At 37.7% G+C, this 20,768-nt stretch overlaps 2 protein-coding genes across 3 annotated transcripts in view; both read left to right on the top strand.

The window, feature by feature from the left end:
- Positions 1 to 7,621, top strand: part of ankrd12 (ankyrin repeat domain 12) — a 45,032-nt gene extending 37,411 nt beyond the window's left edge. For both annotated transcript variants that reach the window (XM_056742511.1, XM_056742513.1), the window contains 6 exons: positions 153 to 300; positions 1,024 to 5,480; positions 5,589 to 5,687; positions 5,797 to 5,940; positions 6,041 to 6,136; positions 6,237 to 7,621. In XM_056742511.1, the coding sequence (XP_056598489.1) occupies positions 153 to 300; positions 1,024 to 5,480; positions 5,589 to 5,687; positions 5,797 to 5,940; positions 6,041 to 6,136; positions 6,237 to 6,422 (5,130 nt within the window). In that variant the 3' untranslated portion in view covers positions 6,423 to 7,621. The remainder of the gene's footprint in view (positions 1 to 152; positions 301 to 1,023; positions 5,481 to 5,588; positions 5,688 to 5,796; positions 5,941 to 6,040; positions 6,137 to 6,236) is intronic.
- A 1,247-nt stretch (positions 7,622 to 8,868) lies between these two features.
- Positions 8,869 to 19,801, top strand: twsg1a (twisted gastrulation BMP signaling modulator 1a). Its single transcript, XM_056742514.1, has 5 exons — positions 8,869 to 8,998; positions 10,240 to 10,386; positions 14,162 to 14,261; positions 16,865 to 17,110; positions 18,782 to 19,801. The coding sequence occupies exons 2-5, from the start codon at positions 10,261 to 10,263 to the stop codon at positions 18,961 to 18,963; spliced, it is 654 nt and encodes a 217-aa protein (XP_056598492.1). The 5' UTR covers positions 8,869 to 8,998; positions 10,240 to 10,260; the 3' UTR covers positions 18,964 to 19,801.
- The last annotated feature ends 967 nt before the right edge of the window (positions 19,802 to 20,768 follow it).

Raw genomic sequence — 20,768 nt, forward strand, 5'->3', positions numbered from 1 at the left:
TTTTTGTAACAAAGTCTAACCTTGAGTTCCTTGTTTTAAAAAAATGTTATGAGATTTTTTAGCACCTATACACTTATTATTTGCTATTCGCATGCTTGTTTTACATCAGGTACGTTTGTTATCCTCGTGACATGTCTTTCCAAATGTCACAGATTGTGAAGCTGCTCTTGCGACATGGAGGCAATGCCTTCCAGCTCAACAAGAGAGGAGAGAGACCTGTTGATGTGGCTGATTCTCAGGAACTTGAGCAGTTACTAAAGGGAGAGATCCCACTGTCAGACCCAGAGGAGAGCTCCTCAGGTATGGAGTATTCATCAGTAGGGTTGTCACTGTACCATAAACATATATTATGATACTAGATCAGCTAAAAAATCATTGTACGAAGTAGTATCAAAATGCTGTTGCATTTTTATTATTCAAATCTACAAATTGATTCAAATTTTCCTAATACACGGATCTAAATGAGACATTTTGTATTTACTATAGTAAACAATATTATACTGTTCACTACAATATTAAGTAGTATTAACAATAGTAGTTGGATACATTTTTGCAAATACTGTAGTCTACTATAACACTAAACTAATTAAATACAGCAAGGCATTTTTTCGGTAAATTTTTAACAAATTCGTTCAAAACAACTAATTTATTTAAGAATTGAAGCAAGTGTCTTGATGAATGACTCACTGAATCATTATCTTGTCAAACACAGATTCATTTAGGAGAGAAACACAGCAAAAGGGCAGATGTAAGTGTTCAAATGAACGTTAATGCCCATTTGCAACATTACTTACGGCACTATGATACAACGGTATAAAAAAATAGAGCAGCATTGCAAGAATTTTGAAGCTTAAGCATTGTGATGGTATCGGTACACCGTTCAACCCTATTTTTCAGCACTGTAATTTTGGTCTTTTGGTGTTTTAGACTCTGGGTTAAATACAACATTAACAGTATGTGTGACCTACAAGTGTCTTAAATTGTATTTATCCCCAAATAACCCTTTGTTATTTTGTGTCACAGAATCCGAGGACCCACCTTCTGTTAATCCATCCAGTGTTGATGAAAACATGGAGTACTCTGACACTGAAAAGGACTCTGACAGTAAATCCACCACGGTGAAAGCCTCGTCGTCCATGTCGGGGCTGGACGAATACGAATTCAAGGACGAGGAAGAGGAGGAGGACCTCAGTAAGGCACTTAATGACAGACACATCTTAAGAAGAGAGATACGACAAAAGGAGAAAGAAGAAAAGGAAAGGAATCACTATGCTTCCAAACAAGGCAGCAAAAGCGAGCAATTGCCGTCCAAATCCAAAAAGACGAAAGCATCCCGTGTGTACTGCAGCTCAGACAGTTCCAGCGATGAAGCCGAGGTGCCGCCAGAAAGACGGAGCTCCCCGACAAGGTCAGTCAGCGTGGACTGTCCTAAATCGGACGGTAGATCAAAGAAGGAAAGTCTGAATCTCACACCAGTAGAGCAGAAAGAAAAATGCAAGCAGAAGAAAAAGAACAAGAGCCAAAGCAAAAACAAAGAGAACCAGGAAGTGCGAGAGGAAGGGAAAGAGAACAGCAAGTCCCTCCTGTTTACCACAGCAACCGTGTCCGACAACTCCGACAAGGGCGTCAGGGAAGAGGACTCCTTTAAAATGTCTTTCAGTGCAAAAGATGACACTTCAGTCCACCTCTTTCATCTATCTGTAGTCAAGTCCCCAAAAATGAACCACAGCCAAACTGACAAGCAGACAACCCCACTGAAACAGGAAAACACTAAGACCTGTGTTTCGATCGGAGACGGACCGTGCCCGGCAGACAGCGTCAAATACAATCACTACACAGAGTCAGACTTCTGTACGGAAGGGTCTAGCAGTAAAAGCTGCAAACACAAGGAGAAAAGCAAGCATCACCACAAAGAGCTCGGCTTGGATGGAGATGACGGCTGCTCAAGTCCATTCAAAGACAGCAGTCTAAGCAACAGCATGGACAGCTCTGAGGGTGCCTTCAGGAAGACTGACAAAGATGGAAAAGTGGTAAAGAAGCACAAGCTAAAACACAAGGAGAAAGAAAAGTACAGAAAGGAATATGAGGCAGAGAGAAATCGCCATCGGCAGAAAGAGCCACGCAAAGAGGGACAAAGAAACATGGAGTTCGATCGAGAGTTTTGGAAGGAGAACTTCTTCAAGAGCGATGAGAGCGAGGAGCTTGGCGTTAAATGCGAGATGCTTGGAGGCGAATCCCCTCTGAAATCCTTAGAATCATCCCCCGCTAAAGAGGAAAGAGTGGCATCGAAAGATAAACATTCTAGCAGTAGCAGCAGCAAGGACAGGAGGACGAAAGAGGAGAGAGAGAAGGACAAAGGCATTAAAAAAGAGAAAAAAGATATGCCCCTTAAAGATGAAAGAGGAAGAGAGGGAAAAGGAGATGAACTTGATGACCGAACTGAAGGTCTTGGCTCTGGACGGATGCATGAGGATTCACAGCACATTTCAGGTGTGAAAGAAGAAACGGATGATAAACCGATCACTGGGAATTCAGCCGACCAAGATCCTCTGGGGTCTGCAGAGAAGAACATCCGAGAGAAAAATGACAAGCGGCAGCCAACAAAAGATCGTGAGGCTGAGAAGTCTGATAAAAAGCTTTCAGATAAAGATAAGAAAATCAAATCTGAACATTTGGGTGAGAAACCTGAGCTGCACAACTCCACAGATCGATGGAAAGAGAAGGAGAAATTAACAAGCAGTTCACATTCGCCCAATGACAAGAGCCATAAAGAGAGTGAAAAGCTTAAAGCCGTTTCTGCGATGAAGAAGCATGAAGAAAATAAGAAGAACAAGGACAAACGATCTGAGAAAGAGCATTCTTCTAGTGACCACAGAGATAAAGATAAAACAAGTTCTGAAAAGAAAGTGAAAGCCCCAGAGAAAACCACTGATCATGGCAAATCTGACCGCACTAAAGATAAAGAAAGAGAAAAAGATTCTGATAAGAGGAAGAAAGAGAAATTGAAGGAGACCAACCCCTCTTCCTCATCCTACTCCAATCTTAAATTGTTACTCGAAGAGAAGAAAGGCTACATTTGTGAAAACAATAAAGTTGTCTCCTCTAAATCAAAAGAAGAGGTAACAAAATCTTTAGAGAAAGACAAGGAGAGAAGAGAGAGGGATAGGGAGTCTGAAAGACACAGAGAACGCGAGCGAGATCGACACAAGGAAAAGGACAAAGACCGGTCACAGCTGAACAAAGATGGCAAACTTAGCAAGACCAAACCGAATGAAGTGGAATTCAAATCTAAAGGTGCACCCACTCTGAAGGACACACACCGCAAAGAGAAGAGGTTGGTAAATGATGACCTCATGAAGACCAGCTTTGAACGCATGCTCAGTCTCAAAGATCAAGAAATTGAACAGTGGCACAAGAAGCACTTAGAGAAAATCAAACAGAAGGAAAGAGAACGCCTGAAGCAGCGTCCAGGAGTCGACTTGGGAAAACAGAAAAGCAAGGAAAAAATTAATACGAAAACATCCTCTTCATCCAGCGAACCCTGTTTGAACAAGGAACTAGCACGCTCCAAAAGTTCAGATGCCCCCGATGGCCACCGCGAGAAGATCTTAAAAGATGCCACAGGCGGAAGAACGGTCTCGCTGGATGCAAAAAATCTCTCGACACTTGGCAAGAATGGTCCAGTGATCGAAAACAGTCGATCTCCAAGACCAGAGACTGAAAGGTCTGGTCTCATGTCAAGATCCGTATCCATGATCTCTGTAGCAAGTTCAGAAGATTCTTGTCAAACCACAATGCTAACACCAAGACTGACTGAAGAAGAGTCGGATCTTAACATGGAAGCTTCAGACTCCCAGCCACCTTGCCTCCAGGCTTCCCTCATCTTGCAGTCCTCCAGGTCACCTACAGGTCACGATAAGGATACAAGCGGTCTTCCCGATACGGCTTCTTGCAATCGTACGCAGTTATTGACCAGGCATGCGTCGCCGTGCTTAAGGGCGATTCTAGATGAAGAAGCCAAGGCTCCACAAGCTGAAACGAGACTGAATGAAGAGTCCCAAATAATTGGTGTTGTGTCACAACCAAGCTATGAGCAAACTGCCATTCATTCGGCAGAGATTAGCGTAGCCCCTGTCCAAGAGACTTACAGTACTCTTCCTAATGGCAAAAGCAATGAGGGCGAAGATGGTGCATCTGCTTGTCAAGGTCAACCTTTGTCCTGCTTGCATGAGTCTAGTACTAAAGACCTTGGTAGTCAACCAGCTAACATAACGCAGGCTAACAATTTGGTTCAGACCCATACGGAGCAGATCAGGTCTGGTACTCACGTAGATCAACTTGATGTCCCCGGTATAACTATACCAGAGGGCTCCAACAAGGATACTCTGTTAGATGTTGTTTCAACACCTGTATTATTTCAACCTTCTCAGACACAAATTTCATCCGACAACAGTGCACCTGTGCATTCAGGAAGCCAGCAGATAGAAACCATCCTCAATTCAAGAAGTAAACCGAGTTTGAGGGAAGACTTTTCTTTGAAGCAAGAACAAAATGTTGTTGGTGAAAACCAAACGGACAAAAGTGGGGAAAGCGTCACCCAAGCAGATTGTACAAGCACTCCAAGTCCATCTGTTGGTTCATGTAGATCTGAGGAAACTGCTAAAGCACTTCTCCAAGAAGATCTGAAGAAGGACACGAGTGAGCAAGAAGAAGCTACATCCAGGTTGTCCACCGAGGCATTGAGTACGGTTAATGCTCTACAAGAGAAACACGAACAAGATGCAGCGTCAGTGACAAACAACACTAGTCAAGAGAGCCTTCCTGTGGAGCCCACGGAGTCGTCTGAAGAGGCTTCAGACAAGAAACGAATCCCAGAGACAAATGGTGCCATGGGGTCGTCCTCAGAAGGTGAAACAACCCAAGCTCTTACTGAAAGATTGGACCAGCTTGCTGTTGAAGAGAAGCCTGCCCAATCTGACATCCCATCTAGCGGAGAACAGAGCGATAACAGTACCGACGTCCAGCATGATGCTCAGACAGAACCGTCCAGCGAAGGATCCTCAGGAAGCTCCTCTCCGTTGTCTGTCACAGAGAGAGATTCTGACACTGGTGCCAGGGCCAAAGTCCATGGCCTGGATGAAGAAGCCGATATGCAGCTGACCCATCCGAGGAAGCGAAAGATGTCAAGGGTTCCTGCTACAGCACAATCGGACATCACCACTCAGCAGGTCAGGGAGAAGACTCAACAGTCCTTGGCCGCAATTGTAGACTCACTGAAACTCGAGGAGATCCAGCCTTACCAGACGGAGCGAGCAAACCCGTATTACGAGTACTTGCATATTCGTAAGAAGATCGAGGAGAAGAGGAAAGTACTTTGTAGTGTCATCCCACAAGCTCCACAATACTATGACGAGTATGTGACGTTCAACGGGTCTTACCTCTTGGATGGAAACCCACTCAGCAAGCTCTGCATCCCAACGGTAAGATAATTGTCATCATAAAATAACAATTCTGTCATCATTTTTTCACTCTCATGTCTTGTAGAGAACTCTAAAGTCGCACTTTTGTGTTTATTGTTGCTTTTGTAGATAACGCCACCCCCTTCACTCCCAGAACCACTGAAGGAGATGTTCAAACAACAAGAGGTGATGCGGATGAAGCTGAGACTACAGCACAGCATCGAGAGGGTAAAATGAATACTGTTTTTGAAAGAAACCTCAAGGAGTCTGTGATAGACCTGCAAGCTCTTCAGATGCTTTAGGTCACATGTAATAAAATGATTCTATGCTTTTTCAGGAAAAGCTGATTGTATCCAATGAGCAGGAGGTTCTGAGAGTTCATTACCGTGCTGCAAGAACACTAGCCAATCAGACTCTTCCATTCAGTGCCTGCACAGTCCTATTGGATGCTGAAGTGTACAACATGCCCCAAGACGTCCAGGTAGTTGATCTTCTTAGCTTTACCTGACCTTTAAAATGGGAATTAAGCCTGAATTGAACCAAATGCTTATATTCTCTTTACCACTTTATTTTATTTTTAGGGTGATGATGGGAAGACCTCTGTTAGAGATCGGTTCAATGCAAGACAGTTCATGTCTTGGCTTCAGGATGTAGATGACAAGTTTGACAAGTTAAAGGTAAAAGAATCGAAAAATAAAATGAACAACTAAATTTAATCCAACTCACACGTTGGGTTCTCGCAACCGTGTGAGTGACAAAAATGTGTGTTTCTCGCAGACGTGCCTCTTAATGCGTCAGCAGCACGAAGCAGCAGCGTTAAACGCCGTTCAGCGTCTGGAGTGGCAGCTGAAGCTACAGGAGCTGGATCCTGCCACTTATAAGTCCACCAGCATTTTTGAGATTCCCGAATTCTACATCCCACTCGTGGAAGTTAACGACGACTTCGACCTGACACCGATATGACGGAGCAATTCATAGTTGTCGGACCACGTCCCTCATGATGTCAAAACACGAGCGGGGCAAATAACACAAAGCACTTGATCTCGGGGGAGTTGGTGTGTGTCTATGTATGTTGTGCGTGTTGTGTGCGACGGTGCGCACTGTACAGCGTTTCCAATGCTAAAATAACAAATAACAAACGTTGCTTATAGTCTACCACAGCGCTGCACTTCAGTCCGTGTTCTCTGCTCTTATTCTGGTTTGAAACCATGCGGTCCAAATGCACTTCACCAGATGGGCGCCAGGTCGGCACTTATAAACTGCAAGCGTCATAAGAAACGCACTTAACCCTGCGGTCCACTATATAGAGATGGTAAACCAAGGGTCGATACAGAGGAGTAGCGAAAAAACAGCCTTCAGAAGGTTAAGACCATAGGAAAGCGATCGTTGAAAGATTTCCTTCTCCCTTAAAGGTGGAGATCTCAACCTGAAATGTTTCTACAGTGAGTGTTTATAGATAATGTATAGATTGTGCTCCTCATTTTTTAACTTATTTTATACATACTGATTGTGCATTTGTAAAAAGCCATGTAATTATTGTTTTTAACTTGACTGAGAGGGAAGAAAAAGTTAAAGTAATAAATATTTTGATTGTAAACTTTGTTTCGTCTAACGTTTAATGGACCAAAGTTGTTTCTACATCAAGGTTCTTTGTTGTTGTGTTTGTTGATGTTTGCTTAACTCTTAAGCATGTGTTTTTAAATGACATTTTCGTTCAGGTTTATTTTATTATTTTCTTCTTCCTCTTTTTGCCCTTTGACATTCATCAGAGCAGGTGTTTGACTCGTGTTTCTATAACGTGCATGCTTTCACATGTTCGTCTCTGAACAGTTGTACCGTGGTGAGGTTTACTGAAGTGGTCCTGGTTTTTTTCTGCCATTGTTGTGTCTGTTAGTAACATCCATCTCTTGTGTGTTGTCTCTTGTGTCTTGCGCACACTTAAAAGAAAAAAGAGGAAAACTTTGTTGTGGTTTCTTGATAGAAAAAAAATACCCTTACTTTTACAGTTTTAATGTGAGATCACAGCAAAACCTATTTTTTACAACGTAATGCCTTTTGAACGATGGTTCTTAAAATATGTCTATTTTAATATTTACTTGTTACATGAAGATGTACATATTTGTAATATATAATTGAATAAATTTTATTGGTTGTGAAATCAAGCTATTTTGCTGTCCTGCTTTTCATTAGTACTGTATGTCTGTATGCTGTAACTTTAAGGTCTGGTTAAGACATGTAAATGATTTGTTATTGGTACAAGAAATTACCTGTAGTAAAGGCATTGCTAAAAAGTTTCATTCTGTTTATAAAGGGATTGTCCTTGTAGTTCCAATAGTGTCCAACCGGTGGGGCAGTGAACAAATTCAGTATCAAGTTAAATGTTGCAAACTTCAAACATTTTATGATATTTTCTAGTTTGTTTACTTACAGACATTATAAATGTAAACACCAACTATAAATGTTAAAATATAATTGTTTATTTATTCTATAACAATGTATAGGTTAACAAGAAAACAGAAATTCTAAAGGTTTCCATTATAATTATCATTCTGAACCATCAGCTGTTACCATTACCAGTACCAAATACCTATATGTAGTATCTTTGGTCTTATTCCAGTAGGATTTAATGGTGCTCTATTTACCAGATAACATCCCACCAATAGAACCCATCACATTACCAGTAGACACCCACAGACACCATTATAGTTTCCCTTAAAACCAACACAATTCCCACTATAACCATTCAATCTTATGCAATGTAATCATTAATATGTATGTGATGGTTTCTATTGTATTTTTCAGCAGGTGTGTTAGTGAATCAAAGCTTATGAAGATCAATGGAACAGGTTAAGATTTTGCCCACCTTGATCCATGGTGCTTCCCACATGTTTTGTAAATTAAGATACTTGCTGTCAACAATCTGATTCATGTTGTTTGTTTCATCTGATTTCTTCTCTTCACTGGGTGATAGCTAGTGTGTGTCTTTAAGAGGGATGCATGTCTCCTTCACTCTTTAGAGCTCAAATCATAGAAAGGTAATGCTTGTTAACGTTTATTCCTCCAGGGGGCGGCCCGCGGCTCATGAGAATGACCTTCATTCGAAATTGATTCACTTTCGAGAGCATTTCTTTTTTTCTGCTTAAATGCTTAATTGTTTAAATCTGTACATTTTAAGTACTGGTAACCAATGTTTAGTGACCTACTTAAAAAATAGAGAAACTAATGGTTTTACAAATATGATCTGTTTCCCATTAAAACCTTGATAAAATTATTGTATGTAGTGGGATTGGAAGTTATTCTAATGATTTTTTCCCACATCCCGTATTCACGATTCAACGACATATTCAGCGCTGCGGAAAGAAACGTCTGTCAGTTGCCAATGCCACGCCCACATCAGGAAGTAATTTCAAACCGATTTCCATTCCATCCTTTATTTCTGTTTCTATGAATCAAACCCGCTCCTGTTTCTGTTCAGAGTAAAAGGTGTCAAGACAAGAAAAAGTAAAAAAAAGGCAAGGGAAAGTCGTGAAAGCCATACAGTAAGTACGCGTACATTGTTCACGTAACCTACATCTGTGCTTTTGACGCACGTGCGAGCTGTGACGTTTAATGCATTATATTATTTTTGCGTCATGTTTGCAGCTATAAAAAAACGCTGTTTTGGGCTTTTGGGAAGTTAATGCGGGTTTATTGCGTATGTCATTTGTTCAGAGATCACAATTATGCTGTTTTGCAGACTGAAGTGGTTCTGCATTTGAAATCTGTCATTAATTTACGTGAAATGTAATGTGACGTCAGTGAGTTTTTTTTCTGGTTTTCCTTTAAACACACGTACTTGCTATGCTTACAAGCTTTATTTTCTTGAAATGTCCACTTGTAAAAAGTATTTGTATGTAAGTATTATGACAAAATAGTACCATACATAATAATACCATAAACAGTTTGGCAATGTTATGGTTGATATTTGGATTATAATTTATCATAAAGTCATAAACGTAATTATTTAATACAGTGTCTAACAGATTATTTCTGTTTATTGTAATGTAAAGAAATGTCATGCTATTCATTTAAATATTAATGGTTACTTGAGGGAAATGTTTCCCTTGACCTCATAAATCTTTTAACCAGAATATATGTGTCAAAATGTCTGAAATTAGTGCAAACATTAAACTAAATGTAATTTATATTTTATATAAAATTAAGTTAAACTGTTAATTTATTGAATTAGTAAAATATATATATAGACTTTTACTTGATAAAAATTAAACTACATTTTAATTAATCGTTTAATCTATTTTATGTCAAATAAGCTTAATTGTAATTTATTGAATTAAATACATTGTATGTACACTTTTACTTGATAAAAATGTTTTACAGTTGATGACTTGGTTGACTGAATGAACAGATGAGAACTCAAAAGCTTGATCAAATAAAAAATAACATTTGTGCAAATAAGAGTCGATGGGTGACTACACTAAAGATAATAAACTTTAATATAGTTTTGTTTTGTATTTTCATAATTTACTACAAAATTTTCCATTTTTTAAAAATTGACTATTTTTTTACTAAAATGTTGGACAAAATAATATTATTAAGTGATCCTAAACTTTTAAACAGTAGTGTTTAGTCATATTTGAACGTACACAACTGTAAAACATTATATAGTGATAGGGATGAAAGTATTATTATAAAGAGGATGATGTTGTTATCATTATTACATTAATAACTCCAAATAGATAAATCATGCTGATGATGTTTTGTGTTTCTGTTGACATGGCAGGCGTGTGGAGTTTTGGTCAGGATGCGTCCGGGTCCATTCCTCTGTCCTGTACTGATCTCTCTATTAATCTTTCTCTCCGGTCTGACCGTCATCACCGCTTGTAATAAAGCCCTGTGTGCCAGTGATGTGAGCAAATGTCTCTTACAGGTAAACTACTACACTAACAAAACACAATAATGCATGCAGGGTTTCGAATCATGAGTAGGCTTTTTGTGTGTGTGAGAAAACTGGAAAAACTTAATGTCTCTTGCCATTAAACACAGTATTCTTCATTTGTATAATTACTATAATTATAAGTTGTTCTTTGTAGGTTAGTTGAGTTTGATGGTGGGAAATAAGTCCCTGCCGATGAGCAAACATTTGACAACATTCCCAGAAACATCCCAGATTTATTTTATTTCTATTAACACACACAGTCAGAATGTTTTCTCCTTAACGTTTTCAAGCAGAGATCTTAACTGTACGATAACATTTGATGATGAAGATTTTGTAATTTGGGGATCTTTGCTCGCTCTCCACAGCAGAGAGCTTCAACAAGCCCAATGTTTGAGGGCAACCGGGTGTAAATAATTTTATATTGGATCACTTTTTCCCTGGAGCGTAACGACTGCTATACACAGACACAGTCCGTTGTGTGTATTTGTATTTCAGTGAAGCTTCATTGTGGCATTTTTGTTGTGTATGTGGCTCAGTGTTACTCATTTTAAATTTAGATCCAGACATGTCCTTTTTATTCTTTTCCTTTTCTTGTTCTTGTTGAGTCTGATATTACATCTCTGTTTATCTCTCACTTCCACCCTCAAAGGGCCACACGCTTTCTCTGTGTTGACTCTATAGTCTGTATATGCCACGGAGACACAGAGAGGAAGAGAGAGTGAGATGAGCCTCGTGCATTTAAACATCATACTGAGGTTTTCTGATTTGGAGTCCAAGTTGAGTCACCAGTCATTTCCATCTCATCTGGTTGCTTGAGTGTTTCTAGGCTCCAGGTAGGGTCTTATAAGTGGTTTCTGGCAATATTTCGGGCAGAATGCTCATGTCCGCGGGTGTGGCGGCTGCAATGGTTTTAGTCACAGATGATTGCTTTGTGGAACAAGGCTGCACACATCCACACAGCTCAGAGCAGCAAACAAACACAAATAGTTTCACGTGCAGTCTGTACCTCACTGCTCTTAGAAATATCACTGTCAATCTACAGAGGAATCAATGCTAACACTTTACTGAAAGCACAAATGCATTTTAATGTATTAAATATGCCTGGTAATGCACCTTATAATGCATTGTAATGTTATTTTAGGTTACTAAAAAATGTTTGAAACGTTACCGTTCATTGAAATCAAATCCAATATTGACCAATTTTATTTTGGACAAACATAACTTTTTTTTACTTAACTTAAATTGGAAAAAAACTTGAAACAATTTCAAAGTACTAAAATTAAAATAATAAACCAAAATAAAAATGAAATAAAAATGTATTAATCTTATATAGCAACATAAAAAAGAAATCAATGAATTATAAAATTACAAAAACATATACCAAAATGAATAAAATCTAAAAATAAAAGGTAATTTAAAATATTATTATAAGGAAATTAAACTAAAATCAAAACTATATCAACTAACAAATGTTTATTATCAATAGTAAGTTTATAAAAGTAGTTTTAAAGGGGTCATATGACACAGCTAAACGAATGATTGGCTTCAGTTAACCAGTGCGTAGTGATTGGTCGAAAACTGCAAGCGTGTGACAGAAATGTAACCATATTTGGAACATCTGGTTCCAAGGCAATTGTTCTGACAGGTACGCCCACGAATCATACCACGAACTGACATATATTTGTGGGGGTGTGGTTACACGAGGCGTTTCAGGCAGGTCTGGGTGAGCATTCGCTTTTAAATAGAATGCATCTTTTGTTCCCACACTAAAATTTTTGCAATTTTACATTTGCAATACATGCATGGCCAATTTATAACACACCAAAGACACAGAAAAACACGTGTTCACACCATATATATGACCCCTTTAATCTATGGATTATGCCTAGACCTGGTAATGTACCTTGTCATTAATAATTGTTACTACATTTGCTAAGACTTATCAATTCATTGTTACACTTTGCATTTTTTATTTGGTAATAATTCTTTAAAACAACGTTTAATGTATTACAATACATTATTTTGAACAATAATTAACAATTATAATGCATATCTTTTAATAACTCTTTTATGATGTATTATAGTGTTTCATGCAACAATATAGAAAAAGTAATCTCTTCTTCGTTCTCTTAAACGAATATTTAAGGGGTTATTTGACCTAAATTGGCTATTTGGGTGGTCATTATCCACTTTACATATACATACGTGTGTGTGTGGCGTGCGTGTGGCAGGTGACAGGTGTGTCACAGATTCAGGACTCAAGCAAAATAATGGGCAAACATGGGAACCTGCCCATTTCTGAGCGCCAGGTGTTTGTATTATATTTTATTATATATATATCTCCACTGTGATCCTCTCTCACTCTCTTGTTTTTCTGTCTTTCTCTTTATTTGTTGGAATAATAATATAAATATTAGATCTTATTAGATATTTTAATTCTTATATGTTTTAGAAATATTAGATGTTTATTTACCTACGCAGAAGAAAAATAATGAGGTCCCCAGATTCTAATTCCAGTTCTGTTTTTATTAGAAAGATGAAAGTCAGATTAAAGTGTTATAGTACTACAAATATTGTAGAGGAAATTTAAAACTTAAATTGTAGAGGAAATTTGAAACTTCTATTTCTTTCAGTTTATATATTTTAATTTTGAAGGTTCTTAATTGTGTTTATTGACAATATTGTCAAATCATTACACATAAAACAAGTTGTGAGAAGCAATCACAATAGCAACAAACCAAAAAAGTCGATAGGTAAATGTTAAAATAAGATAAGTCATAATTAAATTTAAGAGGTACTTTTGACATTATAAACAACAAAGAAAAAAAGGGCAATTTGTATTTGTGTACATTGTGGAACCACTTTCTCTCTCTCATTCTCTTTTCTTTGACTTTCAAAGTAAAGTGTTTTATTTACATATATTGGTTTTCTAAAACATGAACAACTCAGTTTACAGATCAAAAGTGTTTTAGATTGGTGATATCTGGTAAATATCTGCTGAATTGTTTTGTGTTCTAGTGTCTTGTGTTAAATTCCAGTATAAACGTTTATGTTGTTTGGCTCAATGATGCTTTGCAGGAATGCATTAAAATCACATACTCAAAACCTTGAACTTGCCGTGATGGGGAATTGTCTGGGCATGTTTCTTTTGGAAGAATCTGACCCACATGTTTTCCTGGTATTGGCTTTTTCTATAGTCACTTTGTTGCAGTTGTGTTGTAACTCTCTTTCTCTTTGTTCCCCTGAACCTTTGGTTTAAATGGCACACACACACGCGTGTGCACACACATCTGGAAGTTGACCTCTACCTCACAAATGTTGGCAAGACATGGGCCACGTTAAGCCAAATTCAGCATGAGTCTCTCTCTCTCTCTTTCTCTCTTTCTCTCTCTCTTTCTGCCTTTATTCAGTTGGCATGATGTTTTCTCTGTAATTATCCATCTAAAAGTGTCTCAGGTTTTCATCACTTTCTCTTTCTCCACCGACGTATTCAGCTTACTTTCCATTGTGTAACAGTTTAGAGCTTTTATTTCTCATTCTCAACTCGTCTTTATCTCCTCGGGGTTGTTGTTTCTTTAACTGTTACAGCTGAAAGAGCTTTCAAAGTTTTCTTCAGGCGTGCTCTCTATAGGATATGTGTTCTAGTGCATATATATAGTGTGTTTATATAAGCTAGACTTGCTCCATGCTAGGTCATTTTTTCCCTGTATGTTTACCTTTTCAATATGCACATTTTGTCTGTCTGTCTGTGTGTGCTTGCGTGTAGGGTCTTTGCCAGTGCCGGCCAACGGAGGGGAACTGTTCATGCTGTAAAGAGTGTATGTTGTGTTTAAATTCTCTATGGGAGGAATGCTGCGACTGTGTAGGTGAGTTCACAATAATTAATATTTTCAGTGTTCAAACTTAGTAATTTTTTTCAATGCATACACCGAAATAGAAAATTCACTGTTTTTTACTATAAAAAAGCAGCTGCGGTTGCCAGAAACATAGTTTTGCAGCTTATAACTGTGAAACATACAGTGGCAAAATGTAATGCATTTAGGCAAAGTTTTGTAAATTGTTCAATTCTTAACCATCATGTGTTTTAAATTGATATTTGCGAAAAAGACGGATTAAAGTTCATTACATATGACGAGATGGAGCACAAACACAAAACACCATCTAATGTGAAAAGAAAAGAATGATACATACATTAATCAAAACATAAAATACCAGAATGAACGTAACTAGTAACAAATATAAAAAGAAACATGATTCTCTTTAAATGAAACTTCATCAAATGTGAAATCATGAAGAATTGGGTTCATCCGTTTACTGTTTATCTGTATTCATCTGTATTCTGCATTTTAACTGACAAAAAAAAAATGTTTTAGATACATTTGAATGTGCAACTACATGTATAATCTTGTTGAATATTATAAAGATTTTCCCTGTAAAATGTACAGTAATTCATATACATTTTGCTAAACAAAACATACATTTGACATTATGTAATGGAATGTAATGTCTTGTTAAATCTATTTGATTTATAAAGTATGTGAATGTTTTACACTTGACAAATAAACAGGTTATCAATGTAGTACTTTTACCATATTTTCCATTGAAATGACAGTGTTTCTAATTTTCAACAGTGTGAGGTGATCGATACACAATCACGAATCATGTGTTAAATTCTTGACTCAAAAAAAGTCCCACTGAACAGCACAAAACCATAATGTGTAAACCAACCCAAACATTGGTCCCAAAATGTACAAATCGATTAAGAAAATCTATAGATTAGAATGATAAAGAATTGAATCAAGATACCATAAGCTCAATAGACTCCCATGATGTCTACTGGGTTGTCTGATTCAGTTGTGTTGAGAGATGGTTTGTAGAGTGCTAGTTTCCACTAATCTGACAGCAGAATAAAGTGTGAAGTGAGAAGCTCCAGATCTTTGTGTGTTAACACTGTCTCAAGATCAGTGAAAGATTAACCTCTTTAGAAATTTCTGTGAGAACAGAAGATTGAAACCCACCACACATACGTACAATAAACACCAGGTGCCTTATACGGAAGTGATTGTAAGGTTTTTCAAATCAAAGCATACTTCAGATGCCGCCCGTGTTTGGTTTTCCTGTGTATCCGACCCATCACATACCACACGTTTCACACAGAAAGCGTCTGTTCCTCAACTACAAAATAAAAAACATCACATTCTAGAGATTTTTTGCTTCCAAACATTGGTTTATTGGTAGAGAAGGAATAGCAGGGAAGATATCCCTCTCGTGTGGTTTGTTGTTGCTGAAGGCTACAGAACCTGCTATGATTCTCATATAATCAGACGCAGCTGTTTGACTCCAGAACTAATGTGAAACATAAGACCTTGACTGCCTTCTGTTTCTTATTAAAATCTATTATACGATTGCCATCTTTACCACCAATTTATCTGTCAAACTCTAGCTGTTGTTGACAGTCATGCTTTGTGGATTCACCGGTTGTGACTAATCGACTTGTGAAAGTGTCAGTTGCTTATTTACGAAGAATAGTCTTGTTTAAGCACAGATTGCTTAAAGGAATGATGTAAATCAACTAATGACACAAATATATACAGAAAAGTCAAATATACCAAGGTTCTAAAAATGGTCCCCTTTAAAAATGGAGCTTGAAAGTGAGATGGTGGTCTAGTGGGTTAAACCACTGAACTGGTAAATCAAAAGGTTGCTGGTTCGATCCCAGCAGCCACCACCAGTGTGTCCTTGAGCAAGACACTTTACTCCATGTTGCTCCAGGGGGATTGTCCCTGTAATAAGTGCACTGTAAGTCGCTTTGGATAAAAGCGTCTGCCAAATGACTAAATGTAAATGTAAATGTATGAAAGGTTCTTTGGAGCGATGCCGTTGAAGAACCTTTTTTGGTTTCCAAAGAACCATACAGTCAAAGAGCCTTTTTATGAGTGACAGAAAGGGTCACTTTTAAAATTAAAAGTGCTTTAAGGTGCCATAGAATAACTATTTTTGGCCGAACGGTTCCATAAAGAAGCGTTCATATCCGTAGAACCTGTGAACACTCAACGTTGATGCCATAGAAGAACCTCTTGGTTCCATGGGACGTATTAACATCTGAAGAACATTTATGTTCACAAAAGGAACTCTGTGGTGCAAAAAGGTTCTTCAGATTATATAAAGGTAAGGAAGAGATGGTTCTTTAAAGAATCTTTGAAATGATTCTTTGTGGAAGCAAAACCGGTTCTTTTATGGCATCGCCGTGAAGAACCTTTTAAGCACCTTTATTCTTTGCAGTGGAAAAAGCTGGAATTTTTTTTTCAAGAACCAAATTGAGTTCTTCAATTGACATGACATCATGTGACTGTTTTTAAGAGTGCTTTTTTGTGTCATTTAAATGCACATAACATACACGCTAAATGAGTGATGTGATCAACGTACAGTGGATTTTGACATAAACTTCTAGTTGTGTTCTGTTTAATAGGAATGTGTAACCCCAGAAATTACAACGACAGTCCTGCCACCTCCAAGAGCACCGTAGAGGAGCTGTATCGACCAATCCCGTCGCTCTTCAGAGCCCTGACCGAAGGCGATGCCCCCATTAACATGATGGTAGTGTCATTCCCCGTCGCTGAAGAACTGTCTCACCACGAGAATCTTATGTCTTTCCTGGAGACGCTCGACAGCCAGAGTCACAACGTGTCTTTGCCCAGTAGCAGCATCCATGATGGTATTGGCACTGTAGTAAATGACTTTTAGAAATTGATCATTCAGTATTATTATTATTTTAAAATAAATCAATGGGAGGTATAATGCAGGTATTGAAATTGTGTCATTGATATAAATTGCTGGTATACATTTTTCTTTACTAAAAGAAATATTAAAGGGGTCATATGACACGGTTTAAACGAATATTATGGTTTGTTTTAGATGTAATGCAATGTGTAAACCAGATTTAAGGTTAAAAAACGCTGTATTTTCCACATAAAGTGCATGTTTGTGTCTCCTTTTTGCCCGCCTCTCTGAAACGCGCAGATTTGTCACAAAGATCATGGCTCTGAAAAGCGAGGTGTGCTATGATTGGCAGTTAACCAGTGCGTAGTGATTGGTCGAATACTGCAAGCGTGTGACGGAAGTGTAACGCCTCTTACCATATTTGGAACATCAGGTTCCATTGCAATTGTACTGACAGGTACGCACACCTTACTTGCGTATACATTTGGGCGATCTTAAGGGGTTCGCACACCGGATGCAGAAGCGCCACATTTGTAAAAATGAACATATTGTTTTCTATGAGCGTACACACACCAGCGCCTTCGTACCGTGCCTGTCGGCGGCGCTATGCTACAACTCAGGACGCTGTTCTGAGTCCTGCAGCGAAACAACGCGCAACGCTTAACTTAACATAAATTACATTTACATTTAGACATTTAGCAGACTCTTTTATCCAAAGCGACTTACAAAGAGTTTAGGAGCAATAAGCGAAAGTTCATACAGGAGCCATAATACATTAGGTGCCAATACAAAGTTACTGGTTTCAACAAAAGCTAGACCACTACCTGTTGAGAGAAAGGGTTAGTGTATTTTTTTTTTTTCTCATTTGTTTGTCAAGTATTCACAGAAGAGATGGGTTTTAAGTAGTTTTTTAAATGTTGTGAGAGATGTGGTTGAACGGACAGAGATAGGAAGAATGTTCCACCAGGAAGGAGTTGTGAATGAAATTAGATGTTAATTGACTGATATCATCTTTAATGTAAACACTGACTTCACCATAAGCTGCAAGATATATTTTTCTGTTTGGGAATAACAGAAAAACAGCGCATTAATACAGAAAACCTCTTGATTCTACGACATTGATAGCAAGTTTTCCTAGACGCGATGCTGCGCTTCTGCATCCGGTCTGCGACCCCCCTCAAATAATACCACGAACTGACGTAGATTTGTGGGGGTGTGATTATGAGAGGTGTTACATGCATGCGAGCATGGACAACACACCAAAGACACAGAAAACCACATATTCGCGTCATATGACCCCTTTAAAGTAGAAAATGAGAAAGTTCTGTTTGTAGGTCAGGTAGATGTGATTGTTGGTCGATAATCTCAAAATTGTCAAATTTAAACCATTTTATCAGTTTTTATAATTCAATTAAAAAAAAAATCACAAGGGCAATTTAGAAATGATAAAGAATAAATTTAAATATTGCACATTTTCTCCATAGAACCATCTAAATCTGTAAACTGGACACAACTAGAAATATTTATATACAATAAAAATAAAGCCAGTTCTTGAGTCTTCTGTAAAGTACCTAAGACTGTAGACTTTCCTATGTTACCTTCTCTTCTATCCTGCACATGCACATATAATCTCTCTCTCTCTCTCTGTCCCTCTCTCATTCCTCAGACGCCATGTGTACGGTGGTCTACTTTGATGACTGCGTGTCTATCCGGCAGTGTAAGCAGTACTGTGAGTCAATGGGTGGATCAAAGTACCGCTGGTTTCATAACGCCTGCTGCGAGTGCATCGGTCCCGAATGTTTGGACTACGGCAGCAAAACGGTCAAATGCATGAACTGTCTGATCTGAGATCAGAGTCTGTCCACCCTTGTCATCACTGCACTGAGGAATTTACACACTTATTACTTGTGTTGTAGAAAACTCTTTTCCTGTTAACACATCGTACCTTCTTTGACTTGGCCTTTGGATAAAATGTTTTATAAGTTATCAATGTTGCCTTTTAAGCTTTTAAGTAGGGATTGATTTTTCATTCCGTGCACATTCCATAGTTTTTAACTTGTATATAGGTTTCATTTCATACATATTTCTGGTTTGACTGTTATAAACAAAACGATGTTTAAACCTTAAAAAAAACCATTGATTTTCAAGGAATGGGTTTGTTGTGTTCTAATCCGGTTTCTCGATCCGACAAGTTTTCCAAAAAAATTAAACTCTTCTGTTAAAAATGTGGGTGTCTGTGTTTACCAGGTGTCTGCTGATGTTTTACTTCTTTCAGAAAAGCCACAATAAAAAGGTCAACATTTATTGTCAGAATGCATGTGGGTAGATAACAAATGGACAGATGGACATTAACATTTGTAATAAACATCCAGTTTTTGGTTAAAGTGAAAATGTATATATAAAGGACAGTTTGCATGTTTAGATGCTGTGACCAATCACCATCGTTCAGGTTTTGTTTTACATTTATCCTCTCTGCAGTGTACCTTTATAATCCTGAGATGTTTGTTGAAAGCTTTTAAGTAAATCTGGTCACACTGGCTGACACAGACCCCACAAACTAATTCATTTGTCTATATGACCATTTTTTTCTATGTAAATACAAACAGACTGACTTGATCGCATTCCATGTGACTGTGTTTTTATTCACAGATGGTTTGTTGAAATAAAATACCGTATAGGGACAATACTGTGTGTTTCTACAGATGTTCTACAGCAGTGAAGAGAGTGAAATGGTTATATCCCTACAGCTTTAAATTTAATATAACATCAATTCATCATGACAACCAGACAGTTACCATCAATCAGACCTTATTCACAGCAGTTATGACAGATGTGTGTGTGATGCATCTGTCGTTTCTGTCATGTCCTCAGATGTTAAGCATGCTTGTATCAAAGACATACTAACTTTTTGCAGGGATTAAAAGTGTTTAAAAGAGAAATGTAGAGAATGTTTTGTTAGAGCCCCATAAATAATGTATTAAATAATAAAAAACATAAATTGAAAGATTGAAAATTTGTGACACACATTTTTCTTGTTTTGAACAACATGTGTTACGATTCAAAGAAGAGTAGAGTGATTTAAACGTTGTATCATGCTTGTAAGTGAACACATTTCTGAATTTTTGCACACCAGGGCCCTCTGCTGGGTGTTAGGCACATACTGAGAATTTTTGGAAATGGTTGTGTATACTTTTGATAAAATTTGTGGACATTATTGAGTACATCTATACATGAACCCTAGTGCAGGTATATTCTTACAAGTTTCATTATTAAAACACGCCCTGTGTGTCTGTAAGTAACTAACTGTAAGTAATGCAAACATCTTATTTTTCATTTGTAAATCTTGACAGTTTAAACAAATTTTTAAAGACACGATTTCATAAGCCTCAAATGTAAAATTCCTTGAACTTTTAAATGACTAAAGTAGTTAAAGGTTCATTCCACTTATATCCACTAGGTATCAGTAAAGTAGTGTCAATTTTAATTAGCTTATCATACATTTTCCTAATAACAGATCTCAAAAAATAGACAAATTCTATTGGACATACTGGACATAATAGGTATTATATTGTCTTAAACAGAAACTATACTCTGTGGGTCTTTACAAACACCTGATGTGTGCGTTCTTTTATAAGAAAATAGAGCACCATTGA

This window comes from Triplophysa dalaica, chromosome 3 (assembly GCF_015846415.1).
Source record: "Triplophysa dalaica isolate WHDGS20190420 chromosome 3, ASM1584641v1, whole genome shotgun sequence".
NCBI classification, from domain to species: Eukaryota; Metazoa; Chordata; class Actinopteri; order Cypriniformes; family Nemacheilidae; genus Triplophysa; species Triplophysa dalaica.

Coding starts and splice junctions, on each gene's coding strand:
- twsg1a (XM_056742514.1), top strand. CDS start 10,261: ATGCGTCCGGGTCCATTCCTCTGTCCTGTACTGATCTCTCTATTAATC. Junction 14,262..16,864: donor GGAATGCTGCGACTGTGTAG/GTGAGTTCACAA, acceptor TCTGTTTAATAG/GAATGTGTAACCCCAGAAAT. Junction 17,111..18,781: donor CAGTAGCAGCATCCATGATG/GTATTGGCACTG, acceptor CTCATTCCTCAG/ACGCCATGTGTACGGTGGTC.